Source organism: Aythya fuligula, chromosome 2, assembly GCF_009819795.1.
Source record: "Aythya fuligula isolate bAytFul2 chromosome 2, bAytFul2.pri, whole genome shotgun sequence".
In the NCBI taxonomy this organism is placed as follows: Eukaryota; Metazoa; Chordata; class Aves; order Anseriformes; family Anatidae; genus Aythya; species Aythya fuligula.
In genome coordinates, this window is record NC_045560.1 from 106,009,903 (window position 1) to 106,022,694 (window position 12,792).

General features: G+C 36.7%; 1 protein-coding gene across 1 annotated transcript in view; it reads right to left on the reverse strand.

The window, feature by feature from the left end:
- Positions 1-1,358: 1,358 nt before the first annotated feature.
- The window catches only part of VAPA (VAMP associated protein A), a 30,790-nt gene continuing 19,356 nt past the window's right edge, over positions 1,359-12,792 (reverse strand). The window contains exons 3-6 of the mRNA XM_032181443.1: positions 10,568-10,671; positions 8,852-8,932; positions 5,225-5,401; positions 1,359-4,255 (exon numbers count right to left, since the gene is read on the reverse strand). Coding sequence (XP_032037334.1) covers positions 4,097-4,255; positions 5,225-5,401; positions 8,852-8,932; positions 10,568-10,671 — 521 coding nt within the window. The 3' untranslated portion in view covers positions 1,359-4,096. The remainder of the gene's footprint in view (positions 4,256-5,224; positions 5,402-8,851; positions 8,933-10,567; positions 10,672-12,792) is intronic.

Below are 12,792 nucleotides of genomic sequence, written 5' to 3' on the forward strand. Positions count from 1 at the left end.
TGTATCTAGCAGCACTGAGAAAGTAGATAAAAGACAAAAGTCATGTTGCTTTTGTACAAGACCTCATTTCTACTTCGCCGTTTGTCATTTAAAGGCAAAAAAAAAAAAAAAACAAAACAACAACACTATCGCTGCCTATGCTTATGCAAATCTCTTAGCAAATTTTCTTAAACACGCACACCCTGCACCCAAGACCAAAAGCACAGCAGACCAACTCCAGTGATATGCTTGGTTACACTACTTGAGAGCCCTGGAAAAGAAGTTCAGACAGGAAAGAAAGAGATCAGTCTCGTTTGTCATTAGTTTCAACCCTTCCAACAGGAGCCCAATCCCTTGAAAAGACAGACTTCTGTACTGAACACCCCATCTCGGCCAACATTTAAGCATGCCACCAGAGTAACGCTGCCAGTCTCTGGGGGCAGCAGCCATCTGTGCTACCAAGGAGCTTCCAGCACACGGCCCCGTACAGGCACTCACCAGGAACCAGCACAGAAAGCAAAGCAGTGAAGTACAACGTTCACAGAAACATGGCTAAAAAGGCAAAGTGCAGAAGTTTATCCCACCTGTAAACACGAAGAGCAGGACATTTTAATATTAGTGTTTATCAGGGCTGCTCTGTAACACAGAGGTCTCATTCCATCTTTTGCCAGAGTTTGCCCTGGAAAGTCTGTTCAACCAAAAACGTTTGGGACTCCAGACTGGAAAAGAAAAACTCTTTGAAATGATTATTGTAAATGTGACAGGTCATCAGCATCCCCAGTGCTGGGTGGATTCAATCACCTGCTCTTCTTTCCAGCAGCAAATCTTCATCCAAGCCAGCTCCCTGCTACTTACTAGCAGTACCAAGCAGCAGGGCAGTTACACCACCTTCAGGGACCTAGATACACCTATTCAGCATCCTAAAGTCTACAGAACGTAAATATTCGGGAGAAGTTTCAAAATTTAAAAAAAAAGGACACTACTACATTTTCAATGGTTTATTAACACTTCAGCTTTTAATATCTTTGAGGAAGGCCTGAAAAATAAGCTTTACTTATTGACTTTGTCTTTTCCCCCTTTGGCAAGATGTCATCTTCCACCTCCTCCCTCCACCCCTTCTCCTCCCGAGAGGATAATGAACTTTCAAGCTAGTGTTTGGTTGCTTCTCATATATAAATCGGTTTCAATCATAGCAGCAGAGACATGCAAGCCTGGACAACAGTTTGTCAACAGCTTTTCAAGAATGAGTAGAACGGCACAAATAAATTGTGCGTTGATGCAAATAACTTTTTAAAATGAACTTCATATACATATATGGATTTTTAAATGTGGGTTAAATTTGGTGTCCAGAATTACTACAGAAGCTATATTTTCTATTTAACAAGGCTTTTTTTTTTTTCACCTGAACCATCACACCACCCTTTTGTGAAGTGATATATTCAGAAAAACTTTTAAAGTAATGCTTTGATACTGTATACTTGTTCCATCTTGTCCTTTTGAGAAAGCGAAATGGGACTTGTGATGCATATTTAACTGAAGTTACACATGTAGCCTCACATGACTTCATGGGCATTGCCATCTGATCTTATCACTAGGAGCAGCGGAGGCTATATTTCCCCATGCTTACATACACAAGTAAGCAGGCAGACAAAGCAAGAAGTTCTAACCATTTCAGGAACAAAGACAAACAATTTAATCCATATTACATAATTCACTGAATACAGTTGATCTCATCCAAAGTGACTCCTGAGAGCAAAAAAGTTGTAGCATTACATTTTATATACAGCTATGAAGGGATTACTGGAAACCAAGACAGTCTCCTTATACCATTAGTAAGCACACTGCTGCACACTTTCACTTTGAAGACATCACTCAAACCATGACCAATTTTTACAACCACCCATTCAGTATTTATGGAGAGAATTTATTTCAATCCAATTTTATCTGATTTTTTTCCTTTTCACTGCGGCCAGACATCAAAACCTGAGTCGGCCACATTGAGCAATTACTCCTTTTTCTATCTTCAAGTCCTGAAAGTGCTAGCTACCCTTGAAAGCCTCTGTACAATATGCTGTAAACATTTTAAGATCTTCCAGGGGATTTTTTTTCCTTCAGTGCAGGATTAACTGCTCTGTCTCAAGCAAACTACATCCTGCACACTTATTGCCTTCATTATTTTCCACGTAATCACTTTGGAACAGGCTATGGAAGTTTGATGCATTAATGTTCTGTTCGAGAAAAAATTGGGAGAATTACACCATTCTGAACCAGCGGAACCAAAATAATCAAGACCTTAACAGAACGTTTCCAGTCACTGGGATGGAAGGCAACTTGAATGCAGACACTAGAACAAGTAATTGGAAACACCTGTGCTCGCATGCTTAAGTGAAAATAAGCAGTTTTTTGTATTTTCTTCATCTTCCTTGCACATATGCAAAATTTTATAAAAAGTTTATCACAGAGAACAATAACAGAACATGATGTAATTATAGTTTTCTTTAAAAAAAATCACTAGAAATCAAAGGCAACCAAGATAATGTACATCTTCTCTAGAACATTTTTCTCATCTACACAACGTGTGCATATACCAAGGTCTAACACACTTAGCTGCACCACATCAAGTCAAGCTGTCCAAAAGCATACACAATTTCGCTTACAGGAGTATATCCCTTCCATAATTTTTCAGTTTACAAGTAATTCCCTGTATTGGATTAAGCTTAGTCAAAAGTACAGATAATATTTTGTTCCATTACTACTGTTTGTTTTTATGATATTCAGAGATGAGGCAAGACGTGAGATTAAGTGCAGGGAAGCATTTTAGACCCCCAAAAACGCATTCATTGAAACTTAGCTATATATATGGTTAACACAGGTAGGTCTGCCAAGAGTTGCATAAAAATGACTTTCATTTTCAACACGTGAGCAACTAAGACTCACTCAGCAAATATCAACTCTTCCACATCATGGAATTCATTATGGGTGTCTCAATCATCCAAATCACTTTTTGAGCATCGGCTAAAATGGAACTACAAACCATAATTTGGTATATGTGAATTAAGTACCTTTATGGAAATCAAAGGAGAAAAATGTTGACTCTTGGAAGACACCCAAAAGATCCAACGATGGAACAAAAGGTTGATTATTACACTTCCGCACAATGCAAGCTAATTCTTAATATATCGAAAACATTCAAGTCTGGTATTTGTACCTGCTGGATATCCAAATTATTCTGTCCCAAAACGAGTTTGACAATTATCCCCTCTATAGCTGAAAGCAGCCAGAAAACAGTTCATTTTTTTTAAACAAACAGAATGGAACCCCCTTTTTTTTTTTTTTTCCTCCAAGCTTCAATAACAACAGTCTAAGCCAGAGACTTATGCAAATAAACTTCAAAATAGCCATTTGTTACAAGCAGCAAATTGCCATGAACAATGAACTTGTTAGGAATCCCTTCTAAAAGTACGACACACACAAACAGGCTACCCAGCAGAAAATCTGTTAACAATTTTATTTCTTTTGTAATGTTAAATATTATGGGACAGGATTGTAAGGATGAAGAACTCTCAACAATGCCTCATGAGGGATAAGAAAGAAATTCTGCCATGATATTAGCAAAGTAATGTAAGGAGAAAATTTACACAGTAAGAGGCACCATTTCCCCCAGAATACCTCTTGTCATATTCCTGAATGAGTGGGATTAGCAATCTAATAAATCATTTTTTCAAGAGGTAACAGCAACAGATAAAATTTTTAAGGATTATTAAAATAACATTTACAAGACTCTGAACAATTTTTGAACTCTTATTAAAACCACAGAAAGAAAGAACAATTCTTTATTTATGAATTTTCATAAAGGACTGACTGTGCAACTGACACTTGCTATTGATGACTTAATGTACAATTTTGTCCAGTAGCCGAACAGTTTGTCTTTTTAGATTGTGTTTTCTAACCGTGCGAGATCATTAAAGGCAAAGCCTGTTATGATGCTGTACACAAAAATGGTCACTTGGGCCATACTACCAATGAAGTGGTAGGTAAACAAATCTTTTTTTTCTGGCCAAGAAAAAAAAAAAAAAGAAGCTGCATTTTGCATGCATGCTTCTCTCACTCATTCTTTCTACAAGATGAATTTCCCTAGAAAGAATCCAATGAAAATGGCTGCAATTACAACAAGAAGTGATGGAAGAGAATTAGAGCCATTATCTCTGAGAGCCAAAGCTGTGGGTGATCCAGATTTATCCGAGTGTGCTACCTTTCTGAGCCTCAAGCCTTCATCCTGAAAGGGGGAGAAAAACAAAAACACAAATGGAAGAAAATTATGAAGACATCTTCTTTACAATTACATAAAACCTAACTCAAAAGCCAAATCTACTGGTGAACATTTCTATAAAGAAAATAATTTGAAAAATAATATTACATCATACCAAAAGCCAGGATCTGAACACAGCAAACCAGAACATTTTGAATAAGGATAGGCAATCCAGTGCTTTGCTTAAGATTCTGAAATTCTTGCTAGTCACACTGAAGAATCCATCTTTTGCTTACTATGTAAGAATTAAACAGCAGTAATTCCTTATTGTTAAGGAGAATCATCTTCTCTTTGTCTTATTTTTCCAAATAGTCCCATATCAGCAGAGTTACAGGTGTAGAAACATCATTATTTATGAGTCCTTTAAAAGGCTACTGCTGCCAATGAATTTTTTAGATACCCAAAAGCAAACAGACAGAATAGTCACGTAAGAACCACTTATCAATTAGTTACAGATTATTGAAAGGGCACCTTTCCATAAAGGTACTAGAAAGTATTGTTTGCTTACCTCCTCTGGCCAACCAATTGTCCTTGTTCACTAACAATGTGCAACAGAGTTACCATTTTGGATCTCATTTACTCATTCTTAAGAATGAATAATAATATGCTTTTATTTAAAACTCATTATTAAATCTAAATTAAGAGATACAGAAAGTTAACTTAAAACCACCTTCAATGGGCCTATATTTACTGCATTTCTTTGAAGAAAATGGTGTAGCTTCCGTATCTCATCCATGACAATCCCAAAGACCCAACGACTGAGAAGTATAAAATACACAGTGAACAGGACAGTAAAATTACATTGCGAATCAATCTTGACATCCCAACAATTGCAGCTACCTTCTGAAACACGCATTTCTAAGCCTAATCACAAGCCAGACTTTTCACTCAAGAAGAGCGAAGCCACTTCAATGCAAACATGGAAGCAGAACTTACTCTCAGGTGCCGATTTTCTTCCGACAGCTTCATAACCTCTGCTTGAAGTCGTTTGCACTCCTCCACTAGCTTCCTTGTTTCAGTATCGTTTAGTGAAACACTATGTGGTTTTGGCATCGGTCCATCCTGCTTAGATGCATTCTGTACTGGAGCGGGTTTGCTTGCATCTATATCATTCTACAAATATTAAGAACGACTTGAGAATTTTACTTATCTAGAGAAAAATTACCCACAGCTTAAAATTGGAACAACCCAGCTATTAATATAGTTCTATTGAGTTTATACTTAAAATGATCTGAATAAAAGACTTCTTTTACTGGTTCAATTCCAGTTAGCACAAGTATTGGAAAGCAAGACGAGACTGAACTTTTTACATCTGGTACTAAATGCCACTGGGACAAAAACATATACTTCAGCTGCTTCACACCGACCCAGTAAGCATGCAAAAGATGGCGTAGGATACATCACGCAGCATTTGAACTTGACAGAAAAAAAATAAGCAGAAAAGGACATGCAGGAACAGCACAAAGCTGCACTGAGGTTCAGATTACACACTGGGAAAAACTTCTTTACTGTGAAGGTGGTCAAACACTGACACAGGCTTGTTATCAACGTGGTTGATGCCCTGTGCCTGTCAGTGATCAAGAGCCATGTGGACAATGCCCTCAGTAATATGCTTTAACTTTTGGTTAGTCCTAAGTGCTCAAGCAGTTGGCCTACATGATGCTTGAAGAATTAGTCCAGTTGGAAGGACCTATCTTATTCAAAAAGGAAACAATTAAAGCTGCAATAGTAAGAAGCAGAACAAAGTAGAAAGAAAACAGGTTGTATTACAACTAACATAATGTATGGCTGAGATATTTTGCATTTTGAGAGCCTCTTACTAGAGAGAAATTCAAGTTTTGTGCAAACATGGGATCAAAGTTTCAGAGCATCTCTGCAATACGCAATACTAATTTTGGACACAAGTAAAGAGTAGCACAAAAAGCTGCCAGAAAGCCATAAATAAACATAAAAATATAGTTCCCACTGCTCTGCTCAAGGCAGACAGTGATCTTCAGTAGTCAGTAACAATTGAATGGATTCAACTGTATAGCTCAGGTTACCATTCACAAAAAAAAACCACCATTCCCATGGCAGTACATTCAAGCTTCTCTATTTTTACTTGATTGGCTATACAGCTACATCACTTAGAGCACCACTGCACTGCATGTGGAGCAGCCCACTCTGAATATAACAGAAAACCTATTAAAAAGTAACATATCTATGTACAAACAAAACAACTTTAAAAAAAATCTGATTTCCAAGATTCTCTTTAGTTCCTATACAAACAGCAATTATTCGGGCTACAGCATCTACTTTCATTTTACACCTTTTGCAATGCAAAATGCCAAATCGTGCTATTCTACACAGGTAATCCTAACTAGATTTAGAAAGACCAGCATACTTGTATCATGAGTAAACAGAGAAAGATGTATCGCTTTCTTCTCTGGCTCACTAGCTAAACTGAACTCCTTTAGTAGTACTGAAACATCAATAGAGACCTAAGACTTATCTCCCTGGAGCAAACCTCCTTTGCTGCCTGACCTCAGTGACTGGTTCCTTCATGTCTATCTTCTGGCTATGACTCGTAGGCATCTGAAGAAAGAGGTTGCTGACTGAAGTACTTGCATCCTGAGGTGGTATGTGAGCCTTGCCCTCAGGTCTTGGCACATTTCTCATTGCAAGACTTAACTGAGTGACTAAATCAACTCCTTAAGCATTAGGTTTTGCAACCCCATGCTGCTACTCAGAAAAATATAAAGATTAGGTACAGTCAACACTATAAATGCATTAAAGAAAAATATAAAAGGAGTTAGCTCTGTAAGAACGCATTACATTTCTCTCACATTTATTGTAAAACTAAAAGCAAGTGTGATTTTCTTACATCTAGAATGTAATTTAGTAAGAGGGTAAGAAACACAGAAGGTAGCCAGCTAAGTACCTTGATAATTAATGCTTAAAATTTACAGTTTTAGCATTTCACATACACAGGCAGCTTACAGCTGAATAAAAGCCTGCATCTCAAATTAATCTTTACCAAAAAAAAAGACCATTATACTGACCATATTACCCTCACATTACACTCCAAAAACTGTATTAGAAGAATGGTTGCAAAGACAACTATTAGCCAGCCAGCAGACTTCATGAAGATCCTTTATGCATACAAATTATGAGATTTTACATGCATGGATTCATGGTACTTCCACCCAACACACCTTACAGACTGCACAGTTAAAACAGAAAAGCCAAAGCCACAAATTGAATAAGGTTGTTTATAGACATCCTGCATTAGCACTCTAATTCACAATGCTAAAAGCAGCACCAAAAAAAAATAAAAGGTAAATAAGGAAGAATGTACAGTATTAAGATTCAGTAATCAGAAGAATGAGGGTAAAATGTGTAACGTGTAAGAATTTCAGCCATATTCCACAAAGCTTCAGGACAACAGACAGTTAACTATTATTCCAAACACCAGGCAGCATAAAAACAGACATCTTCAGTCCATATACAATGAAATTGTCATCTCCTACACAAATGGAATTGATTTTGTTTGAAGTCAGAAGCATGAAAGAGCTAATGGGATTTTTTAATTTTTTGGTCCGATTACCTGTCTGTACCACTACCTTAAAAGATGCATTTAGGATTCCCAGCGCATGTATTAATTTCTAATCAGTACTTCCTTTTCTCATTCAGCTGAATTAGAAAGAGAATTTTTAAAACTGAAAAGCACTTCATACTTTAAAAAGCAAATGATCCAATTTGCTTTTCCCTGTATGTGGTACTGAAGACTCTGCTTTTATCTGACAGCATTATAATGCTAAAGCAAATCAGTAATATGAATAATGAAAGGACAATATTTTTTGGCAATGGTTCAAACTATTTGAAATGAAGCTAGCATGGCAATTATAAGGTAAAGGACAACGCTGACTTGTTTGTGCTGCAACACAGAAGCCATGCATACTGCATATCAGTATTCATACTGAACTAAAATATAAATCACCCCATACAGCATTATGCATATCGACAACAGTGTAATTTGGAGTTGTTTCTCTCCATAATCTCCAAACTAGTAGTAGAAGCAGTAAATAAAAACTGTGTATTAAAAATAATTTTGTCAAATGTTTAAATCTGCCTTCTACTTGAAGATTCATCTCAGCTGATTCTCAGACACCAGAGTTTAGACTTACCTCAACTTACTTCAGCCTTCTAGATAACCTGTACCTAAAACTAGTTTCCGTAAAAGGCAGAAAGACAGGGAAGGCAAACCTAGAGGTACAAATTCTAAGCATGTACCTTTGCCATGTGCTAGAAGTAGGGAGCTCAGCTGCATGAACTGATAGCATAGCACATATGAATGGCTACAAGAGGCAGCCATTACACAATGTTTTCATGTGAATATCAGGGCCCCGTGAAAACACGTGCCTGAGAAGTTATATACCAAACACCTCTCCCATCCATTTAACCAAGTTTAAACTCTAAACATCCACTTAACCATCAAATCAAATAGATTTTAAAAAGTTCAAAACAAATTTCTGTAAGATCATAAGTCAGTGTATGACAGTTTCTTACTCTTTTCTTACTTACCAGTTTATCATTTTCGTTGGGCATTTCAAACACACATCTCAATTTGGAGTCCATTAGCTCATCGGGCTTTGCTTCTTTCCACTAAAACAATTAATATAGTTACTTAATGAGCCAGTCGTGCAAAGATACAAATAGTTCAAAACCTTGTTCTTAGAACTTCCCTATAGCCCTACAAAGCTGAATGCTGTTCTTGCCCTAGCTGCAATTTTCAGACTTGCAACTTTCAACTTTCAGACAGAACAACAGTTCTGTCCACTTTAGATTACTCTGTAAGTAACGAGAGGCAGAGATGGTTTAACTTAAGTCTGGAAATGGAATCGAGTGAACTGAATGCCAGGATGGATCCAGAAGTTTGTAGGGCACAACAGGTGGGACAGCAGAGTGGTTTCCTTAACACAATCAGGAAAAAAAAAGTACCACCTGAGTTGGCCTAAGAACAAAGCCATACCGCTGCTTGGTAAATGTTCTCATGTCCTATTTCAGAAGCATCAATTTTAAACAAAAGAATGAAAGACACATTTATTGATTCTATACTTAACTCCAGAGTAAATTCCTTTTTATTTTTTTTTCCTCCAGTGGCTATAATTGTGCAGTAACTTGTAACTACAATTACTGATTTTCTGCAAGATTTGTTTCTCAGTATTCTATACTTTTAACAACCAAGAAAGCTGTTATTTTCAAGGTATTTCTAAAGTGGATTTTTATATCCTCCCCAAATAGTTACGCTTCACTTACCACACATAACCAAGAGCTACCAGCACATATTAAGTAAACCAGACCAACAAGAGAGATGTTATCTTTGTAGCTACACATCTCAAAAGCTTAACAAAAATTTTTCCGTTTCCAGTGGAAAGAGATGCCATAATAACTTTGCCTTCACATGTAAGGGAAGAGAGCCTAAGCTGTCGGAGGTCTAGTGAATTTCAGTAATTTATAAAATATGGATAAAAAGTTTTGTTTGCCCTCCTCTACCTTGAGTGAACACTGAACCACATGATTAACCATATGAACTTGGGGGTCCTTAGAACAGTTTCTAGAGACAGAAGCCCTGCATCATACCCCTGGACCCTAATAAAAATGCTAATAGGAACCCACGTATACCCTGAAGGGCATGTTCTGACTGAAGACTTCTCTTCCTTGTAATGTCAGAGAAAGGTGTCCTTATTTCTGAACTACAATGCACAAACTTAATTCTCTTCTTCCTGGATCTTTTGTCAGACCAGTCCAACCCAAGAATTGAACCTACAACCTGTTCTATTAAAAAATAAAATCTATCGTTTGTGCTGTGTTTAGCCACTTGGTATCTCATAGAGAGACAGTGTAGTCTTGCAAATGTTTCAATTTCTTAGGATACTATTCAACTTTTTAGACCTAATGTGTCTATTTCATACAACTTCAGGCTTGCTGCTTCCATATACTGGATTCCCTCATATAAAACCTGTTTCTTCAGTTCCAATAAACTGCTTATCACATACAACATGACCATGCTTTAGCACTGACGTGACTTTAGCTTTGATATAGTACTACTTCTATTCAATCAGTAACTAGACAGGTTCCAAGAACTGAGCTTGTATTTAATATTAAAAACCCTGAATCACTTACGGAAGACGTTTCTCCAAAAAAATAATTTAAAAAACGTGATTCACTTAAGACTAAATTTTTAAATAAATAAGCAAATGCAAACTACAACAGTTATTCTACCCCTGTTTTACTTACCACTGCCTCCATATCTGAAATATTTGATGGTGCGTAGATCGTTTGTACCATAAACTTGTGTTTACTCTTCTCATTTGGGTCATAGTCAAAAGGTTGCAGCATTACTATACAAAAGAATAAAAAAGAAATCCGTGATCCTCCAGCTAATCACTGTAATAAACATGCCATATGCTTTCGGTTCGTTTCTCAGTGAACAGACACTGAAAGTTAAAACATGAAGGCAATGTTGAAAATAGTGCAGATGTAAGATGTTTCCTTTCATTACTTGCTACGGTGTACAACCATTAAAAACCTTAAGTTTTTCAGAGTCTAGAATAGCTTAAAAAATTACTTCTGCAATTACTATAACTAGAAGACATTTAATATACAAGTGAGAACAAACATATCCTGACTCTTCTGTGGAATAGATAAATTTTGTGATTAAGTAAATGCAAACATAGAAGAACGATGGTATACATTGTGACATTTACTCGGGGGAAAGGAAAAAAAAAAAAAAAAAAACTTACATTAGACAGACCACCAGTAGGGCAAGCTCAACTGACTAAATCGTATTAATCTAAGCTGGGAGCAAGACTACTAAAATACTTAACTCAAACCACAATTACTACAGGAGGTAAAGCTGCCTAGGGCTTTAATAATGCATCATTAGAACACTTTCAAATTCAGCTCTTGTAAGATTTATAGTGATTACTTACGGAATAACTACGTAACATATTTTATTCAGGTTTTGACATTGTTAAACTTAAGTCCAGCCCAACAGCTAATGTTTGCCCAAAAGCACTCCAAAATCCAGCTATGGATTTGAATTCTACAGCAGGTTTTGGTCCTCCACTACATTTTATGAGTGGACAAAGAGGGATGGGATTCAAAATCATGTTTGATGTAAAAGCAGTTTTAAGTGACACATTAAAATTAAATACATAATACCCTCTTTGTATTTTATCTGATGCGTTTTATCCCCGCACTGTCAGCCTTCAACATACTCTAATGCAGATTTTAAAAAACTTCCTGAATGAAACCAGACGCTTCTGACACAATATAGTTTGTGCTACAAGTACCAGAACTAGAATATGCAAGCAGTAGAGGGTACTTTTGTGACAAGACAGTTTCTGAATGAGAAGTCTTTTTACTGCACTCTTAGCTTTCCAATTTTGATAATTCAACTGGTCAAGCTGAACTCATGTTTTCAAAGTTACTATTTTGAAGTGTACATAAATTGGAAAAATGAATTACATCAGTAACAGTTCTCATTATCTCCATTACTACTACAACACTACAATATTTTTAAAAGAACACTTCAATTACAGAAGCACAGCACCTTCATCCATCCAAACTGTATAAAGCCATCAGGAGATTGAGGTGTTTGTTGTTGTTGCTGTTTAAAAAACAGCCCACAGTGGTTGTCAGCTCATTCTAGTATCATTATTTTGTGTGTGATTTCTTTAGTTTGAAGTGACTGAAAAGAGGACATCCATAATACTGTCCAGGAGAGTAAAGCAGGGGCATAGTATAAGGATTTGCAGAAATACCTGAATACTCAAGGGTTGATAATAGTAGTGCTGGAGGACTAACTGAAATAGACAGAAGGATACATAACCAGCAGAGTCTACCTCCATCCTACTTCCATGGAATAGACCGTAAAACAAACCGTCACTTTAGCCTCCTTGCTCTCATTTCATCCTGGAGACAATTAGTTGACTCACTCCTGATGGGAGTCCCGGATAACAGAAGTTATATACACGCATACACACGTGTACACACTTGCAACTCTACCAGAGAACAAGGACTCAGAGTAAACTGTAGAGATAAATTATTTGACTTGTCTCCCACAGGAAGTGGATTCCACTTTAGAGCATCATTATATAAAAAGAAAAGAGAAACTTAAGCAATTTCAGATAAAGATTAAAAATGTGAATTACATTTATGGAGTCCTATCACCAGGAATCTGTACAGCCACCTATTTTACAGCAATGAAGAAACTAAAGCAGAAATATTTATTTAGCTAGGAAAACACACTGTACACTCTGAATGAGTTTCCCATGTAATTCTAAAAAAGTTCCGTCTGTAGACTTCAATATTTTTTACAATGTCCAACAATTCAGTTTTATTTTCCTCAATTCGGCATCTTCACTGGATGTATAGCTCAACATCCCCGCTTTCACACAGTGCAAGTTCTTCACAATAGAACTGAACTGCATTAGCTTATAAACTGGTAAGTACAGTAT